Here is a 20,717-nt window from a genome sequence, read left to right as displayed (position 1 = left end):
CCAGAGCACACATCCTGGGGAGAATAGTTCCTTTATGAACTCACTGCACATTTAATAATAGTTGCATTTTATTGCTAATTTTAGCTCGAGGGGCTTGATTAAAACATCTTACTTTGGTGTATAAAGAAAGCTGAATTTGTATGGTGTAATTTGGCAGAATGGTAATTACGTGCAGGCAGAAGAACTTTTTTTATCCAACAATAAATGTCTTGCCTGATGAAAATATTCCCCTTACATTCATTTAGTAGCAGGAGGCATGAAATTGGTCTTGTCCTTTTGAATTATTGCCAAAGTATGCTCCAGATATATGGAGATTGATGGCTAAATATAAATCTGTGTTCTCAGTTCCTTTAGTTGTTGGGTTGTTTTTTGTTTTTTTTGTCCCACTGCTAAGTATCTTTTAAACCAATATTTTTTTGACAGTATGAATTATTTATCATCATGACTTCTCCGTAAGAAAAACAGTCCATTCAAAAATCAACAAATTAACCCTCTGACTGATGTGTTAATCGTTAACCTCCTGGAAAAGTGGGTGTTGGGATAATTACCACTTGGGTGGTTTTGTGTTTATTACCAACTGGTGGTAACCACACATAACAATGATACAGTGAGACAAGTCTGGGGCCATTACAGTTTCTAATATAGCCAAGAGGGGTTCAAGATGAAGGTGGGGAAACAAATCTTTGCTGCCCTGAGGGTCAATGATTTATCTCTTGGGGGCACAGGTGGTAAAAACAAACCTTTCTGGATCTCACAATATAATTCTATGTGCCATCTATTTGGCTTGGGAAAATTGGATCTAAAGACTTTATTCCAAATAGGAGGATGAATGACTTTCTATGGCTTGTCTGTCTCCCCCGATTAGACTGTAAGCCCGTCAAAGGGCAGGGACTGTCTCTATCTGTTACCGATTTGTACATTCCAAGTGCTTAGTACAGTGCTCTGCACATAGTAAGCGCCCAATAAATACTATTGAATGAATGAATGAATATGACTATGAACGGCTGCCTCTGAGAGAGCTTTGGGATTGACTCAGTGAGAAGTGTGACTATGCATCAGGGTGTCTTCTAAGCCTCCTCCCCCTTGTCCGCAATCTCAGGTGCTTGCATTAAGGGCTGCTCAGTTGACAGCATTTCTCAGGCAGTTCCAAAGGAGGGACAATTCCATGTCCCCTTTGTTTAAACAGAACCTTTAGCCTAAAGAGCTTCTCTCTCCAAAGTGTTCTCCTCATTTCTGGTAGACAAGCCACAGGTGGCTACCAGACTGCTACTAGGAAGATGCCGCTTCCTGGGGAAGGAGTGAGGAATTACATGAGTTGGATATGTAAAGTTTAAAAGCTCAACATAACTGAGCATGTTTGAGGGCACTCCAAAACAGGACCATCGCTTAAAATACAAGAATAAATTTGCTTTCAGGGCCATGCGCATGTACGGGTAGTTGGAATTTTAACCTTTACCTGGCTTAATACCTTTTACCCTTCACATAATTAACACTTTCCTTTTTTTCCCCCCATGGTATTTGTTAAATATTTACCATGTGTCAGGCACTGTACTAAGCGCTGGAATAGATACAGGCTAATCAGGTTGGACACAGAACATATCCCTCATGGGGCTCACAGTCAATCTCCGTTTTGGCAGATCGAGTAACTGAGGCACAGAGAAATTAAGTGACTTGCCCAAGGTCACACAGCAGACAAGTGCCTTATCTGTAGAATGAGGATTCAGTGCCTAGTCCCCCTCCTACTTAGACTGTGAGCCCTATGAGGGACAAGGCCGGTGTCTGACCCTTCAAATCTTCAATTTATCCCAGTGCTTGGTACATAGTAAGTGCTCAATAAATACACTGTTATAATAATAATAATAATAATGTTGGTATTTGTTAAGCGCTTACTATGTGCAGAGCACTGTTCTAAGCGCTGGGGTAGACACAGGGGAATCAGGTTGTCCCACGTGGGGCTCACAGTCTTAATCCCCATTTTACAGATGAGGGAACTGAGGCCCAGAGAAGTTAAGTGACTTGCCCACAGTCATACAGCTGACAAGTGGCAGAGCTGGGATTCGAACTCATGACCTCTGACTCCAAAGCCCGTGCTCTTTCCACCTTTCTTCCTCCTCCCACATTGAATACCTAAAGTAAAAATGATAAAGTATAAATCTGTTCAGAGATCTTAATGGACCGTGCTTATTCTATTATACTCTCCCAGGCATTTAGTACAGTGCTCGGCTCAATAACCTCCATTGCTTGAGGTGTCTTTGAAATCTGCAGTATCTGGTGGTCTTTCACCGTCTTATCAGCACCAGTCCATGAAAGTACATCCCAGTGAAGATGACAAATACAGATGCTTGAGTCCTGTCCCTGGAGATGGCTTTCAAACTTGGCAGGCACACAGAAAGCTAACTAAAGAGTCTTAATAAAATAGTGGAGCTTTTCCTGTAAATAAATCTGAATTCACAGACATTTTTGTTTGAATTCCCTTAGGCCTCCCACCTTGGCCATTAGTACCACTGGTTCTGTGGAAAATATACCATGTAGTTTCACACCTAAATTCTTTTCGCAGCAGGAAGCAACAAATAGTCTGGCCTGCCTGAATTACTCCTGAAATGAGAACCATATGAATCAGAGAAGCAGCTAAATAGGAAGCCGATTTTCCGCTGATATAAGTGGAGGGAAGAGTTCAGCTTCCCTGGAATAAAAAAAATTTAAAAAATCATGCAGTCACAGGGCTCTGCTGAGCTCTGGGTTGGGAAGGAAAGTAGGCCAGAAGTTATTAATAAGTAGGGCTCCAAGCTGTGTATGCAGGCATCATCTGAATAAACCACAGTTCAACTCTACTCTGTGGAGCTGAAGCACGTTCCAGCTAGACAAGATCTGTCATGGCACAGTTTGAAAGAAAAATCTCCCTGGACTCTTTCTTGTTTCACATCCAGCACTGGCCTGGCCTTGGTTTGAATTCTCAAACCATGGTGGCAGAGTCCAAACCTCCGGAGTCACTGTTTCACATCCAGTGCTGGGGGGGGGGGGGGGGGGGAGCAAATGGACTATCCGGTGACAGAAGGGATCTAAGGGAGGAGCCAGAAGAATAATTCTGAGTTTCTGTCACTGATTGGATAAGGTCTAACCTCTCCACTGTCCCTTCTCTGAACACTCCCATCTCAATAGCAGAGAGAGACTAGAGACTGTTGTGGATTGACCTCCAATCGTCCAGGCCCCACTGAGTGGTGGTTAGCAACCATAAGTGGGTTCTGGTGCCCCAGGGCTTTGACTCATCTTATGTTCCTCCCCATCTCAATATTAGACTCTGAGGTGGCTTCTTCCTCAGGACACTGAAGCTGGGGAAGCTCAGCTGTACACCCCTGACTAGGACTATATATTTGATATTATCCAAAGCTGAAATGAGATTTTAAAATTTCCAGCAGAATGGAGTTGAGAATTCTGTGGAGGTCCTAGGAACCATGGCTGATCCAGACACCCAAACTAGACAAGATCAAAGTCAGCATTTAACTGGGACCTCAAACTGGAAAAGACCACTACAGAAAATCCTAGAGTTGATGTTTACAAGGTCCTATCTACAGTCTCAAGTAGACGATCTGGCTGCAGCAGTCAGACACCACTGTTTCAGCCATGAGGCTGACTGAAAGCTTCCTTGGTGAACTGGCTGGAAACCAGTCCAAATTTACCCAATCAAGCAATCAATTGTATTTACTGAGCACTTACTATGTGCACAGCACTGTATGAAGCACTTTTACTCTAGTTATAACAAGCCAAGAGAGGAATATATTTTGAGTATCTTCTTTCGGATATACTAGACCTGAAAATTAGGATACATAAATGGAATTACCTGCTTGAAGCTCCCCCTGCCTCATATCTTGGCATCAAGAACATTTGTTAGACTACTCTGACAGAGTAGTTTGACTTTGCTATCACGATGCAATCAATCAATAGTATTTATTGATCGCTTACTGTGGGTGGAGCACACTGTATACGGTGCTAATTAGAACAAGGGTACTAATACCATACTACATTCCTACCATACTACATTTCCAAACTATTTAAAAATATATACACATATACACACATACATACATGTATATATTTAAATAGCTTAGAAATAAAATGTCTGTTTAGAAATTTTCATGGTAATGAAAAAGGTTTTTTATGTAAAAATGCCTTGTACTGCTTTTGCTCTGGTGCTTCTAGCAATGGACTTTACATTAGGGAAAACAGGCAGAAACTCTGAATAGACGTTACTAGGAAACTGCATTTCTGTTCTCTGTTTTTTTCCTCTTTTTCTTTTCTTTTTTTTCCCCTCTCTCTCCCTCTCTCTCATTAAACTGCACCTAAATGACTTCAAATGTTCTCTCCAGCTCTCCCCTCAACCTCCTCCCTCGACCTCCAAACACACACACTTAATTTTGTCATTCATCAAAGCTTCCTATCCCAATTCAATCCTGAAAAGGACATCCTTTTCCTCATGCAAGATCTAACTCCTGGAAGGGCTATAACTTTTGTGAATTTCTCAATTATCCCTCAATCACACAAGCTAATGGCCTATAGGTAGGGTTTGTGTTCAGCAGTCCAAGAGGCTTGGAAAATCCTTGTCTGACAGGAACTGGCTATAACTGGAGAGCTACTTGGAAAAACATGCAAATTAATGCAAAGAATACCCCAGCCTAAAGGTAGAGAGCACTCCCCCTGCTCCCAGTGTCTGTTCCCAGAGGGAAGGGGGAGGGATATAAAATAACTAGGAATATCAGTTCCTTTACTCACGGACCCAAGGCAGACCCTTTTTTCCCTAGGACAATGGTTTCTGATTAAACTGATGCTGCTCAATCATTCTTATTGCTTACCCTAATTTACAATGATTTTTTTTAAAAAAGATACCCATATTTCCTTTTCCTTCCACCTTGCCCCCCCCGAAAAAATGCACCTGGTTGAAACATACATAAAAATTTACTGAAATGCATTGAGATGAAAGGATCTCAGCTTTCTTCCCTCACAACTGAAATGTATTATTCCCCACAGGAGGAAAAAAGACAGATTTCTGAGTAATTTATTGCAGTTGATTTGAGAAGAAATTATTCAACTCCCTCAAATTTGTGAACTCTGATATTAACCTGATAATTACCAACTATTCAGAAAATCAAACACATAACTACATTAGAGAGAAGGCTAAATTTGGCCTGTTGCACTGTGCTCTGAGAACCACAGTGTTTTAAAACCTTATTAAAGAGACTGAGCAATGGCTGAACAGCCTCAGCAACAATAATTTTTTAATTCAAAGACTTCCAGAGGGTACAAATCAGTGATTCATTTTCTCACATTGCAAAGCAGAGAAGTGCAGAAAGTGAAACTTCAGAGCACTAATGTGCTTTAAATTGAGCCACCACAGAGAGGATGATTGACTTATGGGATAAATTCTACCACCGCAAATATCTACTTGACCCCTACCTGACTTTATGGCAAGTGCCAGCACAAATTGAAAGTCAAAATTGGCCTGAAGCAATTTCCACTTATACTGAATTAGGATGAAAAAATGATAGGCCCCCTCTCATGTATCTGAAGTAGAGAGCACTCAGTCAAGGGCAGACATACAGGGTATGTCACTCTGTCTAGTAATGACAGCCATCAGGCTTGCTTAAGAATGGTGTACAGGAAGGAAATGAAGAACTAAATACCAGCTCTTCCAAACAACAACTTTATCATACTCAGACGTTTCAAGTAACAGCACCATCACTTTTGTAGAGTTGTTTGAGCTTCTAGAGATGGATTCAACATTATCTACTCTCTAAGTGCTGATGAGAGCAGCGGCCAACACAGGACATTTAAGCTCTCAGCTTCAGGAAGGGATTCTTCATTTTACTTGTGACAAGAGGAACAGTAATTTGAGGTTGAACTCATACACAACTATCATGACTCTACCTCACCTGGTGGATTTGTAAGAGTAAATCATTTGTGATAGTCTCCTCTTTGTTCACAGAAAGTCTGTGATTCTGGATTTCAGTAGTCCAGGCCTTTCAGCAAGACAGTGCATGGCAGAATAATAACAACAACAATTATGGTATTGGTTAAGCACTTACTACACGCCAGGCACTCTACTAAGCAGTGGGGTGGATAGAGCATATCAGATTAGACAGAGTCCCTGTCCCAAGTGGGGCTCACGGTAGCAATCCCCATTTTACAGATGAGGTAATTGAGGCTCAGAGAAGTAAAGTGACTTGCCCAAGGTCACACAGCAGACAAGTGGCAGAGTCGGGATTAGATCCCTTGACCTTCTGACTCCCAGGCTTGTATTTATTCATTCAATAGCATTTATTGAGCGCTTACTATGTGCAGAGCACTGTACTAAGCGCTTGGAATGTACAAATCGGTAACAGACAGAGACAGTCCCTGCCCTTTCTATCCACTATGCCATGCTGCTCTGTTGCAGAAAGAGCACTGATCACGGAATTCTACAGTCTTGAGCCCATTACTAGTCCGGTAGACTTGAATAAGTCTCCTGATCCCTGCTGCAACCCAGCTGGCATGATCTACGTCATGGTTTATTGTGAGGATAGTCAGGACAATTAAAAGGAAGTAGAAGTAATAAGAAATGATCAAAATCAAAAGCACGAAGTTGCCCTATGCATCACAAAAGCAAACTGTGTCAGCTCCAGCTACAAACTGTTTTTTCCACTGAATAATGATGAAGTATCATGCTTCGTTTTGGGAATGTCACCGATTCAAAATTTGGCCGCCCTCTGGTGTTGCGTGGCAGGTAGAGTCTCCTGGTGGGTGGGATACCTGCCAAATATCGACCCTATTCTTTGTGTGGGCAGGGAAAATACTATCGGAAGAGATATCTCGTCACCACAATTGGCCGTTCCGCTGACATTTCCATGCTGCTGCACAAAACTACACATTTTTGATGAACTCCTCTCCTGCAACTCCCCTGTCACTGGACATTCATGGTTAAAGGAGAAAAGAGAGTCAGAGTAATTGATTTCAGCATCTGGAGAATGGGACACATTACAAAGCAGCAGGCCGAGCCCCATAACTCCACTCTCCGAATGCTCAGAATCATAAATCAGAGGCAACATACTACTTTCCACCCCTCATCCTGGGAAATGCTTCCTGGTATGGGGCCTACTAAATTTATCTCCCTTAATTACACCCGACAATTTCCAGTGAACGTCCTTATGGTTCTCTAAATACTATTCCAATTGCGCAGCCATACCATTCACTACCATGGAAAATGTCACTTTCTCCTGCAGAACAGGTCTTGGGGTTCTGTAAAATCCCTACTGCTGCGGCAGGTCAGAGGACCGAGCAGCTGCTCAGGTTTTTACTAGTAAAAAAACCACTGGAAGATTATGCCTTGAGAAGGCTGGGTGTTTCAGAATAAGGGAAATATTTAGTTTTGGATCCTCAGAGGATTATTGTTGAATCATCTGCAGCCGGTTAAACTGTATGTGTTCCAGAGGGGCTAGTAAGGGAAAGCACCTTATTCTTCCATTTCTCTTCTCTCCCCAAACTCCCATATTTCTAGGCAGAAGCAGGAAAACACAGGAAAAGGTAAGTGTTAGGGCTTCTGGAAGCATTAGAAGTCAACCAATATTTCTGATTCAAGCTATGGCCTCTGTTCAGATTAATAATAATATATACTTTTCTCCTATTCATAGCCAATCTATTTTCCCCACCTCCCAATTTCTTCAAGTTTGCACAAAATCAACCTAAAATCTCTGTAGATAGTTCTCTGATAAAAAGGCATCCTCAAATCTTAAAAAGACAAAAAAAATTCCTCTGGTTCTTCTGAGCTCTTTCAACTTAAAGTCAGGTTGCTATGGAGAAATGAGGAAATAGGCAGGGATCCCAAGTTCCTGTGTCTTCCCAAATCTTTCAGGGTGGAATTCATAGAGCAGATTCTAGCTCTCCCTTTTGTTTTACAAGTCTGATATGCTCTTCCTTTCCCGGTCAATTCTAAGGAAAATGTTCTGCTAATATCAAGGTACCAAAAGAATGACCTGACCACTTCCCTTATTGTTTTCAACCTAGGTTCCTGGATCTTAGTTTTGGAGGAAAACAAAACTTCATATCACATGACCATTTGTTCAATTACAGCCATTTGAAGGAAGGGGAGTGCTTACTCACCAGAGAGAAAATACACCAAGTCTCATGGTGATGAAGACAATGGCAAACATGACGAACAGGAGATCACACATTTTTTGAAATTTGGCATAATTTGCCATTTTGGCAGCCTGTGAAAGAAAGGAATGGGGTATGGTTACTTGGTTATGTCAACACATAAAAAGCCTCTTTTCAGCATATGTGAATCATCTCCAAGGTGACTGGACATATTTAAGATGTCCAATGTTTAGGGCTGCTATACATTAATACTTTAAATGGTAGTCATGAGCTAAGTGAAATACATCAGTAACTAAGAACAAAACGATTGAGCGACAGAGCCTTAATGAAATATTCTGCAGCTTAGTAAACAAGATCACTCCAGGACTGACTTCAGACAAGTAGCTAAAAATGATTCACTCCTGCAGTATGCGTGACCTGATTTTGCCTGATGTCATCAAACATGAGACTGTTCGACAATCACAGTAAACCAACACGTATGCAACCCAGACTGAACTGGAGTGAATGGAACTTCATTCATTTTTATCGGTTGAATGTAAAACTTCAGCATACTTTCCTGATACCTACATACCAAACAGTAAGTTAGGATCAGCTTCAAACCGATGGCCAGCTAATGCTTCAAATATCTGGTTACAAAGTAAAAGCGAAGAACACTAACACCTAACACTAACACTAATACCGCCCACCCCGCACGCTCCGCTCCTCTGCCACCCACCTCCTCACCGTTCCTCGGTCTCGCCTATCCCGCCGTCGACCCCTGGGCCATGTCCTCCCGCGGTCCCGCAACGCCCTCCCTCCTCACCTCCGCCAAACTGATTCTCTTCCCCTCTTCAAAACCCTACTTAAAACTCACCTCCTCCAAGAGGCCTTCCCAGACTGAGCTCCTCTTCTCCCTCTACCACCCCCCTTCACCTCTCCGCAGCTTAACCCTCTTTTCCCCCCATTTCCCTTTGCTCCTCCCCCTCTCCCTTCCCATCCCCTCAGCACTGTACTTGTCCGCTCAACTGTATATATTTTCATTACCCTATTTATTTTGTTAATGAAATGTACATCACCTCGATTCTATTTAGTTGCCATTGTTTTTACGAGATGTTCTTCCCCTTGACGCTGTTTAGTGCCATTGTTCTCGTCTGTCCGTCTCCCCCGATTAGACTGTAAGCCCGTCAAACGGAAGGGACTGTCTCTATCTGTTGCCGACTTGTTCATTCCAAGCGCTTAGTACAGTGCTCTGCACATAGTAAGCGCTCAATAAATACTATTGAATGAATGAATGAATAACATTTTTCCTACTAATTTCAGGGCACTCCTTTTTTGTGGGTGGAAAGTAAGAGGACACATACCCCTTACATGTAGATTACAACAGCTAATAGAATTTGCTTTCCCAGGGCATCTTTTCCTTGAGGAGGAGCAACTGTTTAGTGGAAAGAGCACAGGCCTGGGAGTCAGAGAACCTGGGTTCTAATACTGGCTCTGCCGGTTGCCTGCTGTGTGACCTTTGGCAAGTCACTTAGCTTCTCTGTGCCTCAGTTTCTTCATCTGTAAAATGGGGATTAAATACCTGTTCTCCGTCTCCCTTAGTCTATGAGCCTTATGAGGGAGACAGGGACTGAAACTAATCTGCATGCCTCGTACCTATCCAAGCACTAAGTGCTCAGCACATATTAAGAGCTTAACCAAAACCATCATTATTATTATTATTATTATTAAATTGGGAATTGTTTCCTGAACCCAGTTTGGACCCTTATTTTTTTACTAAAACTATCCAAAATTATGACCTCAATCAATTATAGATGTACAACACAGTAGTGTATTTATACAGAGTTAGAATTCACAAACTTTTGTCACACAGAACAGACAAGTAGAAACAGTATAGTTACGAATTAGGACATCTGTGTTCCATTCTTGGCACTGCTATGGGCTCACTGTGTGACACTGGGCTAGCTACTTAACCACTTGATACTCGATAAATGTAAATTATAAGTGCCTTGAGGGCAGGGAATGCATGTCTTGCTTCTGTTGTAGTCCCTCAAGTATTTAGTGCTCAAAATGTGCTCCAAAAACGCTAGGACAGATCGATGTGATACACAACGTCAGACCTTGGCCCACCGTCATGGATTTGGTGAGGATAGATAAGAAAATGCCTGTGAATGTACTTAAATAAAGCTTAAGAAGAGAGGCTCTATTATTTTAATTTGAGCACTGGCATTCGCATTCCTATTCTAAAGGGTTACAGGACTGCATGAGAAATGAATTACCAGAATATAAAGCATATCCATAAGAAAATTGCACTCTCTTGATTTTTGCATTCTTGGCATTGGCTAGCCAATACTTGTATGTGGTGATCAATGGCATAAGTCATTATCAAATGGTATTTATTGCATCATCGCATTAAGCACTTACCACCCAGTTGCCATAAAGGAAAACGTTACATCATCCCCCTCCATTAGCCTAGGCCCAGAATCTATTCCCGTATTTCTACAGTGAATGCCAGGACCAGATGAAGACTCCCATCTTCCTTGGACAATGCATGTCACACAAGTTAATCTCCTTCCTGCCCTTAGCTTCATCCGTGTTCCTTTCCTTCTTGCCACTATCTGGATTTGTTCTCAACAGCTCAGACAACATAGTGGAAGTGCAGCTCAGGTGGCTGAGTAACAGATAGGTGGGAAGAATGTTTGCTATTAAACTGTTTAGAGTGGGCTTCTCTCATGTCTTCGGCGCAGAGAAGAGGGGCGAGGAACCCTGGATAATCACTAGCTTCATGAATGTGTGTTTCTGTAAAGTCTCGTGGTCAACTAACGGTCTCATACATACAAGTACAGTCTGTTCTGGGCTATGTGCAACCCGTCGTACTGTTTTCAACTCTGCCTCTCAGACTCTATTTAGCTAACCTGTCTGCAGAATCAGGGCATCTTAACCAAGCTTATGGAATCCAGTACAACCAATGTGAGGACTATTTCACATCCATAGTTCATAAACATGTGTTCTCACCTCCAGCAGGGCATCCGCTGCATCATGAAGACACATAACCAGGGTCCCTACTCGGGCCATATTGTTGACATACGAAAACGTAATCAGGGATATGGCTGCGAGATGATGCAGGAACATAATGCCGAAGTCCTTCAAGAGAAAAGAAGAGTATTAGGAATTAGCAGTCTTATAAAACATTCCAAAATCTTGCCTTGCCTCTGACTAGTCTGTTTAAATTCCACCCTGTTGGACTCCATGACACTGCCTAGAGTTGGAGAAGTCTGATATTGGACAGACTGGATGTGTTAAGGACCCCGGAGGATCTTGGCCTTCAAAACCAGAGAGTTAAACTGGCTCAAGCAGAACAGAACAGAATTCTTTGATATTACAGCTTAAGAAGCCAGAATAGAATCAAAAATCATCAATGGCAGCATGTAGCTACACAAACAGTCCTTTGCTACATTCTAGGTCACCACATCCATGTGGAACTGGGGAATAATTTTAGCCTATTCTCTATCATTAAAGGGGACAATAATAAAAATGTTGGTATTTGTTAAGCGCTTACTATGCGCCGAGCACTGTTCTATGAGCTGGGGTAGATACAGGGTAATCAGGCTGTCCCATGTGAGGCTCACAGTTAATCCCCATTTTACAGATGAGGGACCTGAGGCACAGAGAAGTTAAGCGACTCGTCCAAGGTCACATAGCAGACAAGGAGCAGAGCCGGGATACGAACCCATGACCCCCAAAACAATCTAACGGGGGACCATTAGACTGTAAGATTCTTTGAAGGCAGGGAATATGTCTTGCTTCTGATGAATTCTCCCAAGCACTTAACATAGTGCTTTGCACTTCATCAATACCACTGATTAGCCAGGTGGATCAAGGAGGAGGGACATCATCAACATCTGGTCTGGCCAGCAAAGACTCCAAGAAGTCAGGCTTGGACCTAAGCCATCCCAGGATCCTTTGCCTCAGAGATGACTTAGGCCAGTCTGAACCCACATTCTGAATAACTGAATCCCATACATTCATCTTGCCTGCCATGCAGGGAAAGAAAATTATTATTACGGCATCTATTAAGTGCTTACTATGTGCCAGGCACTGTACTAAGTGCTGGGTAAGCACTATAAGCAGCAACAGAAAGAAAATAGGAACCAAGAGTTGGAAATGTGCCTGTTAATCTTCATTCTCTTTGAATAACAATCATCCAAAACCAAAATGCAGGTGTTTTTTAAGCAGACATGAACAGCAAAATTCCAAATCTGAACTAAAGCCCACCTCGTATCTGACCCTACTGCTATATATCAAGATTCCTTGATGAGCCAACTGTCCCTCCCTTACTTGAACTCCATTAAAATGTACTGCTTCTCTTCCACTCTGGCAATGGGGGCAGCAGAACCTCTAATCCGTTAGCAACTTTTCACATTTAAAACTGTACCTCCCTCCCCCCAGCGCCCCCCCCCCCCAGCACAAAGGAAAAGACCCAGAGGGGTACATTGGGAAACCATTTTGCAACAGCATTAGTTGGCTATTAGTCCGGGCTGAGTTGATCTGGCCCGACATTGTGGATGTTTCTGAACATATTTCATTAAACACTGCAACTCTTCCTTCACATTGCTCACTTTCCCTTAAATACATTATTTGCGGAGAAGTGGCATAAATGCTTGGAAACACATACCCTTATAATTAGTTGTCAAGGAGCATTTGCACCTAAGTCCCCGAGCACTGGCAAGTGTTTATTTTATTTATATTAGAGTGACCCAGAGGTATTTTTTGTGACAAAAGTTTTTCTCTTTCCATTTGTATTAAAAAAAAAAACAAACAATTGTGTGAGTGTGAAGGTGCAGCTCTGGCTGCTCCCTAAGAAGTCAAACCTTCATGCAAACCTTCCTCAATTATGAGCACTTGGCTCCCTGCTGAGTCCAGCAAGAACACTTGCTTCAGGGAGGAATTTAATCTTCATTGTAGTTTTAATACATATTGTTAGTCTGAATCCTGTGAAAATGGGCAGGCCTTTCAAAAGCTTCCCATCCAGACAACTGTGACTTGCTTTAATTCCCATAGGAAAGAACGGCAAGCCAGCTGGAGTCATCCCGTTAGGAAAGCCAGAGTTGAAAGGGTTTGTGGGGATTTGTTCCTAATGAGAGTGAAAGCTGGTGAGGCAAGTGAGGCTGTTCCCCCATGATGCCCCATTCGGCATCCTGCAACTGGGTGGAATTTACTCCAACATTTATCTACAGTGTTGGTTGCCTTTCCTTACCCAGGAAGTTCACAGGCAGTCCAGCTACTTTCTATAAGCTCTGTTGTGAGTGCTCCCTTTAAAGTTGGAAGAGAAGTTTATTTCCAAGTGGGTTCCTTTGCTACTCCACCAGACTTTCAAAGGAGACTTCCTTGATTTGGGGGTTCTCGCCTCCAAATCAGGCCCACTTTGGAATTTGGAAATCTACAGGACTAAGTTTGATAATAATAGATTGAAATGTCCCTACTGAAAGAATTACAGATAAATATGAAATCCCGCCAAGGATGGTCCTTGCTTTCACAGACCTTGTAATGTACCTGTGCTCTGCTGAATTTGAGCCATGATTCTGGGCAGAAGGAAAACTAATCTGAAGATTCAGAAGACATTAAGTAAAAGACAACTTGTTCTCCTGGCAAATTCTCAGGAAGTTGGAGGGTGAATAGAACTTAAACATGGTTAGTCTAATTTTCCAATGCTTCCCTCTACCTGTAATTTATTTTAGTTGTTCTTTCTGTTAAATTGTTAGCTCCTCGAGGGCAGAGATCGTGTCTGTTAACTACTGTACTATCCCAAGTGCTTTGTACAAAGTAGGTGCGCCAGTAGGTGATTAAAGCCTGCACGTCCAACTGAATCCCAGAATGGAATGGCCAGAGATTCCTAGAAATATCAAAGGACAAGTGGTCACGGTTTCAGGACTGCCTGCTACTCTTAGGGTGGAGAGGAGTGTGTATGAGCCCGTTATTGGGCAGGGATTGTCTCTATCTGTTGCCGAATTGTACATTCCAAGCGCTTAGTACAGTGCTCTGCAAATAGTAAGTGCTCAATAAACACTATTGAATGATTAAATAAAGCATGGGCCTGGGAATCAGAAGGACCTGGGTTCGAAGACCGGCTCCACCACTGGTCTGCTGTGTGACCTTGGGCAAGTCACTTAACTTCTCTGTGCTTCAGTTGCCTCATCTATAAAATGGGGATTAAGACTGTGAGCTCATGTGGGATGGAGACTGTGTCCAACCTGATTACCTTGTATCTATCCCAGTGCTTAGAACAGTGCTTGACACATAGTAAGTGCTTAATAAATACCATAATCATCATCATCATCGTCAGGTTGGCGGCTGCCCTCTCCTGAACCCTCATCTACCAGTCACTGTGGGTGAGCAGCAGCCTCCTACTCACCCAACACCCCCAGCTCTTCATACCAGGGCAAATGAAAACTCTGGGAGCCGATGACTCTTTCTTCTTCCAAGACCTCAGTCACATTAGGTTTCCTCTGCAGGAATACTGCAGGCCACAAAACAACTAAGAAAGACACCTGTGAAGCAGCTCTCAGAGATCTCTTTCTCAACAACTGCTTATCTAAGTTGCTGATGGAGAGACAGGGGTGTATAACCTCTGTTATCTTACTCCAAAACCAAACCCATCTTGCACATAAGGTTAGCAAATAGCCCAGATTGCTGGGGAAGTAAAGGTTCCAATCATTTCCAAACTGCATTGCCAAACAATTCAGGTAGCTACAGAATGCTTTATCAACACCATGAGTCTGTGGTTGCCAACATCCCTTTACCTTGTAGATTTACAGAGACCCTCAAGACCCTCAAAAATGGCCCCCTTGTGCATTTACTTGATCCTTACTGAATGAGAAAAGCAAAGGTAACTCCCCAAAACTTCCTTATAAAACATATTTCTTCCACTGGCATTATAGGTCTGCTAGTCTACCACCAGCCTGAAAGTGTCAAAGGATCTAAAAGGAATTATTCTCTGTCTTCAGCTTTACTAAGAGGATGGGTCTGCTGTAATGCCAGCACCCTGAAGAAGCCTGACAAGAAGCAAGGAACCAAACCACCTCAAGAGTTGATGATAATTATTTCAACCACATAGTCAAGAGCGATGTCACCAGGCAATCACGTAAAGCTCTACTGTTGGTTTAAATGTATGTGGCCCTTCACAACACGGAGAACGAGGTCCAAAGGGCCAGACTCTTCTCCAGAGGAGGTGGCTCTTGAAAGAAGCCAATGGAAAATCCAATTAGTCTCAAATTGGAAATGGTGTTAATGGTGAAATAGGGACACTCTGGCCACCGAGTCGAATTAGGGGTCTGTGGTAACATTTACCTTTTAGAGTTCAATGAACACACCGAAGCTGGGGCTGCAGAGCTTCCAAGGTGGCATTTGTGTGCTCTGCCACAAAATCCAAGATCCAAATCACTCAGACCCTCCAAGATCACCTCAGGTTGACAAGAATCAACAGTTACAGAGCAAATCTCTTTTCCCATTTAAAATGCCAAGAATGGAGGTGCTTGGGTCCAATCAGGCTCCCCCTAAGCCTCTCAATGTGAAAGCTCAGGGAGATAATCTGATTTATTATAATACATTTGAATATATAGAAATTATAAAGGTAACAAGGTGCCAGGCAGGAGGTCCAGGGAGGCTGGCAGGGGAGGGGAGGAAGGAGTGGAGGGGCCAAAGACACTCCAGCAACGTCTCTGTGGAAAAGCGCAGTGGATCTGCTCCAATATGGAGGCAGTCGACAGACTCGAGGTTGACAGGTTTTCTCAGGCTATCCTAGATGGTCTCCTCTTCTCTTCGAGTGCCAAAGCCCCGGAAAAATCTTCCACAAGAATCAGTGTTTCTCTCGGGCTACAACACGAAGGGCAACAAGTGGGCTTTGCCAGCTGAGCCCTGGAAATCTGCCACATACAATTTGCCCGGATCCTCTGAAAATGTCCGGCACTCACTGGCAGGATGCCCGTGCCTTCGAGCCAAACAGCAGTTCGGCTCATAGGGTGCAAGGTTTCGACATGAGAAAGCTGCTCACAGATCCAACCCTGTAATATTCATTAGCTCGCCTTTTAGAGATCTGCAGAAATAGAAAACACTTCCTTTGTGAGCAGGTGTTTCACCAATTGGAATGAGAGCAGAACTGAAGCCTTGTGAAAGAGCAGTCAAACTAAAAAAGCCTGAACGTTCGATGGGTATAGTGAACCTCCACCAGATATTCAACCACATGAACTATTAATTTTATGTCATATCTCTCAGGAAGTTTTAGAAAGCTGACCAAAACTGGAATATTCAAACAAGAATCCATTTAAATAAACCACTTATAGCTTGGCTATTTCCTCACTTCCAAGAAGATTTGTGGTTCATTGCAATTTCTCTCATTATCCAGATTAGCTCCAATCAGAAAACAGGAAGGGAAGTCTCAAGTACCTATCGAAGCCAAAAAGAGCTCCAGGAAGGCTCCCTTACCCTATGAAGTGTTACTTCACCTTCATTTATGGGTTCCAAATCCTGTGTATCTCTTAAAGTGAGATGACAAAAGTAGAAAAATTTCAGAAACCTATTATGCGACTTGGAGGTGGATCTTTAACTCCACCTGTTAACTTTAACTTCAAGCTGGGTATCGTCACAGAATCCTGAAGTACGCAACTCTCCACGTTACTTACTCCAGATCCTGGAAGCAGGTTCTGAGGTCTTGGCTTTCCACCAAGAACTTGAAGGGCTTGGAGGACAGTCTTGGAGAAGAGGGAGTGCTGGAGAGGCACGGTCCTGTGATGATGTCAACATGTAATATTACGAGTGACAGCATCTGAATTATTTGTCGTGAGACGGGCCCTGCATGAAGGTCCAGCCCTAGGCCCCACCCTCATTGATCCAACCCTATATATAGCTGAAAAGTGGGGAGAGGGCCTCAATTGCTTCAGGAGGGAATCAGTAGAATCAGTGGGTGTCAATCAATCAATAGCATTTAGTAAATGTCTGATGTGTGCAAAGCATTGTACTAGGGTCCTCTACAGTCCTCTAGACCGTCTGCTCCTTGTGGGCAGGGAATGTGCCTTCCGATTCTTAGGCACTGTACTCTCCCAAGCACTTAAAACAGTGCTCTGCACACGGTAAGCACTCATTCAATGCCACTGATTGACTGATCGATAAGGAGTTTGGGAGACTAGAGAAGAGTTAGTAGACACGATCTTTGATCTAAAGGGGCATATTAGAGAAGCAGCGTGGCTTAGTGGCAAGAGCACAGGCTTGGGAGTCAGAGGTCATGGGTTCTAATCCTGCCTCCGCCACTTATCATCTGTGAGACTTTGGGCAAACCACTTTGCTGTGACTCAGTTACCTCATCTGTAAAATGGGGATTGAGACTGTGATCCTCACGTGTGATTACCCTGAATCTACCCCAGCACTTAGAACAGTGCTTGGCACATAGTAAGTGCTTAACAAAATACTATCATTATTATTATATAATCAAAGCAAAGGCACAGACATTAAAGCAATGTACAGCCAAGAGGAAGAAGGAAAGTCGATACGTAGTGCATGCTTCAGCAAGAGGATATGTACAAAAGAGCTACAGGTGGTTGTGAGTGTAGAACGGCATAGTGGATGCCAAGTACTGGGATGAAAGTTGGGCTAAAAGTCTCTAGAGAGCACTGCAATTTTTATTTTTTAATGGTTCTTGTTAAGCAGTGTATCCGACACTGTACTAAGTGCTGGGGTAGATCCAACCTCATCGGATTGGACACAGTCCCTGTCCGACATGGGGTTCGCTGTTTTAATCCCCATTTTACAGATGAGATAACTGAGGCACCGAAAAGAGAAGTGATTTGTCCAGGGTCGGTCATACAGCAGACAAGCGGCAGAGCCAGTATTAGAACCCAGGTCCTTCTAACTCCAGATCTATGCTCTAGCCACTAGGCCATATTTCTTCTTTACTAGGCCAAGCTGTTTCTCTTGGAGAGAAGCACTGGACATCGCAAATGAGGAAGGCCTAACTATATGTAAGATTTCCAGAAATATGCTATCATAAACACCCTAATAACAACACAGCAGCTAATAATACAAAGAGCATTTTGAAGATACATTACAGAAATCTGTGCAATCAGGAAGTAATCACTATCAATGGGATTTTTTAATAATATCTGTTAAGCACTTACTATGTGCCAGGCACTGTACTAAGTGCTGGAGTAGATACAGCCTAATCAGGTTAGAGTCAGGGACTCAAGTTAGAGTCACATGGGACTCACAGTCCTAATCCCCATTTTACAGAGGAGGTAACTGAGGCACAGAGAAGTGAAGTGTCCAAGGTCACACAGCAGACAAGTGGCGAAGCTGGGATTAGAACCTAGGTCCTTCTGACGTCCAGACCCGTGCTCTATTGAGCTCTTACTGTATGCAAAGCACTGTAGTAGGTACTTGGGAAAGTACGACACAGTTGGAAGACACAATTTTTTGCCCTCAAGGTGCTTAGAATCTAGTAAGCGGTAGAGATTGGGTAAAGATTGTGATTTATTTTATTCTTCTTTTTGGGGGTAGGCAGGGAGGGTGAGAGAGTGATTTAGGAATATTAAGAATTCTTTTTATGGAAAAGATATTTCCAAATTTCACTCCAGAAATAGGGAGTAATGTCCAAAAATGTCTCTACTACATCTTGCTCAGAAACCAAATTTAAGGGAGACTTGAGGTAACAATTGGGGTCACTATCATTTATAGAATTTCAGCCCTATATCCTAGAGTTTTAAAACTACTGATATAATGCCCTAACCATTGAACAGACAACTTAAAAAGTATAATAAAGGCCCTTTCTTTAACATCTCTTTTAACTGACCTTTAGAGATTGACATCTCTATCCCCTATTGTCAATGGGCATCTTACCCCTTGGATTCGAACACAAACTGCTAGCACACATTTTGGAGAGTTCAGTAAGAAGTTCAATTCAGGAACTGAGAAGGGATTTTGGCAGATGGAGAGAATTGTACACTTTTCCTGATTGCCAAAGCCAACAAAGAAAGGTGTGGCAGCGGTCTAAGGAGAAACCAAGAGAAGCAATGGAGAGGGGAGACGGTGAAGCCGAAAGCATTAAGAACAATGGAGTTGACTCCTAAATTAAAGGCGGCTTCTCCCATCTTGGCCAAGAAATCTAGTAATTCAGCCTGCTGGATAAGAGGCTATAATTTTATCAATGAATCCTATCTTTAGCTAAGAGATAGAAATAGGGTAGGTGGGAGAGAAACCGGAGGAGGGAATGGACCTGGATTTCAGGGGAGTCGGGGGTTGAAATAGAAGCTGAAAGTCCTTGCCTAACCTGGAGGATGACAGATATTGAAACCAGATCCAGGTTACCGATTACTAACATCAAACGCTTGGGGTGTCAGCACTGTATCCGCCAAGGTCCAAGGAGAACTATAAAACTTTTTATTACTTATTCGTTTATTCATTATTTGGTACCTCAGATTTATCAATTTTAAACCAATGCTTTACGAACCTGGTTTAGTAGCTACGAAAAGTGCCAGCTCCACACCCAACTGTTCCACAGGAACAAGATGATAGGTTTTAGCTTCCATAGCCAACCCTGCCTCTCACTGCTGGTAGGTTTGTGGCAGAAGGAGCTGGGGGGGTGGTGCAACATGGAAGCCTCCCAGACCCTTCAGTACCGCAGATCTAGGATTTAAGGCCAAGAGGAGCAGGAAGGGAGAAAGGCAAGGAGGGCTGCTTTCACAACCGGTTTTCTCTCATCAGCAAACCTCCAGGACCAAGGCATCCTCCCAAGGCTTGGGGCAAGACTGTGGAGTGGTGGGGGTAGGGAATGTGAGGGAGAATTCATCCAGAAGAACCCAAACTGAAGGTACCTAATGAAGGAGGGTGTGGGTTGCCTAAAGAGGAAGGGACTGTACAGGGCCTTGGGTTGCAGGAAAAGGGTGTACAACAGGGCACGGTGGGTGTTCACTGACCCCAGATGATCAATTTCCGCACCTATCATTTTCCCACCTGATCCTGGCTGACTGCCTTGCTTCTGCATCGCTCAACTGCAGGCTGGGCCTGAAGGTAAGCTCCCACCCTGATGGTGGCCTCAGGGGTAGACCAGTTGTCTCCAGTACAGCTGCAAGCTCTAGACTAGCAGCTAGCCAGCCAGTCGGTGTCCCCAGGAGAGCTTCATTTTGCTAGAAATCAGGCAGAGTGGAATGAAGATGGGGTGGAGAGCAGGGAAGCTGGGGATGGGCTAGGTGATGGGGGCTGTGGGAGGAGGTCAGGTCTCAGTTATCCCATTTGTCAAACATGGATGAAAACTGCTGTTCCTGCCTGCCTCACAGGGGTATTTTGAGGGTGTTAAAAGCTGTGAAAGTTCTTGAAGATCTTCAGAAAAAATTCACATCATTATTTAACTGAGATATGGGTTGATATGCTGCCACTGCCAAGGGATCCACAACGCTCTTGAGTTGACCTGGTGACTCATTAAGGAACATGATGACGTGCACCAGTAGGGGTTATTTCCCTTGCCAGAGCCTGGCCATGTAACTCTCTTCATTTCTTCATTTGAATTTGGGGCCCGGACCACAAGCCAGTCGACCCCGTATGAAGCCAGTCTTTTCAAAATCAACTACGTAAGATGA

General features: G+C 43.3%; 1 protein-coding gene across 2 annotated transcripts in view; it reads right to left on the bottom strand.

Moving 5' to 3' along the window:
* CERS6 (ceramide synthase 6) overlaps nucleotides 1-20,717 on the bottom strand; it is a 195,089-nt gene that overhangs the window by 30,641 nt on the left and 143,731 nt on the right. For both annotated transcript variants that reach the window (XM_007671332.3, XM_029071823.2), the window contains exons 7-8: nucleotides 11,113-11,241; nucleotides 8,128-8,234 (exon numbers count right to left, since the gene is read on the bottom strand). In XM_007671332.3, coding sequence (XP_007669522.2) covers nucleotides 8,128-8,234; nucleotides 11,113-11,241 — 236 coding nt within the window. The remainder of the gene's footprint in view (nucleotides 1-8,127; nucleotides 8,235-11,112; nucleotides 11,242-20,717) is intronic.

This window comes from Ornithorhynchus anatinus, chromosome 9 (assembly GCF_004115215.2).
Source record: "Ornithorhynchus anatinus isolate Pmale09 chromosome 9, mOrnAna1.pri.v4, whole genome shotgun sequence".
NCBI classification, from domain to species: domain Eukaryota; kingdom Metazoa; phylum Chordata; class Mammalia; order Monotremata; family Ornithorhynchidae; genus Ornithorhynchus; species Ornithorhynchus anatinus.
This window is presented reverse-complemented; position numbering and strand designations above follow the sequence as displayed.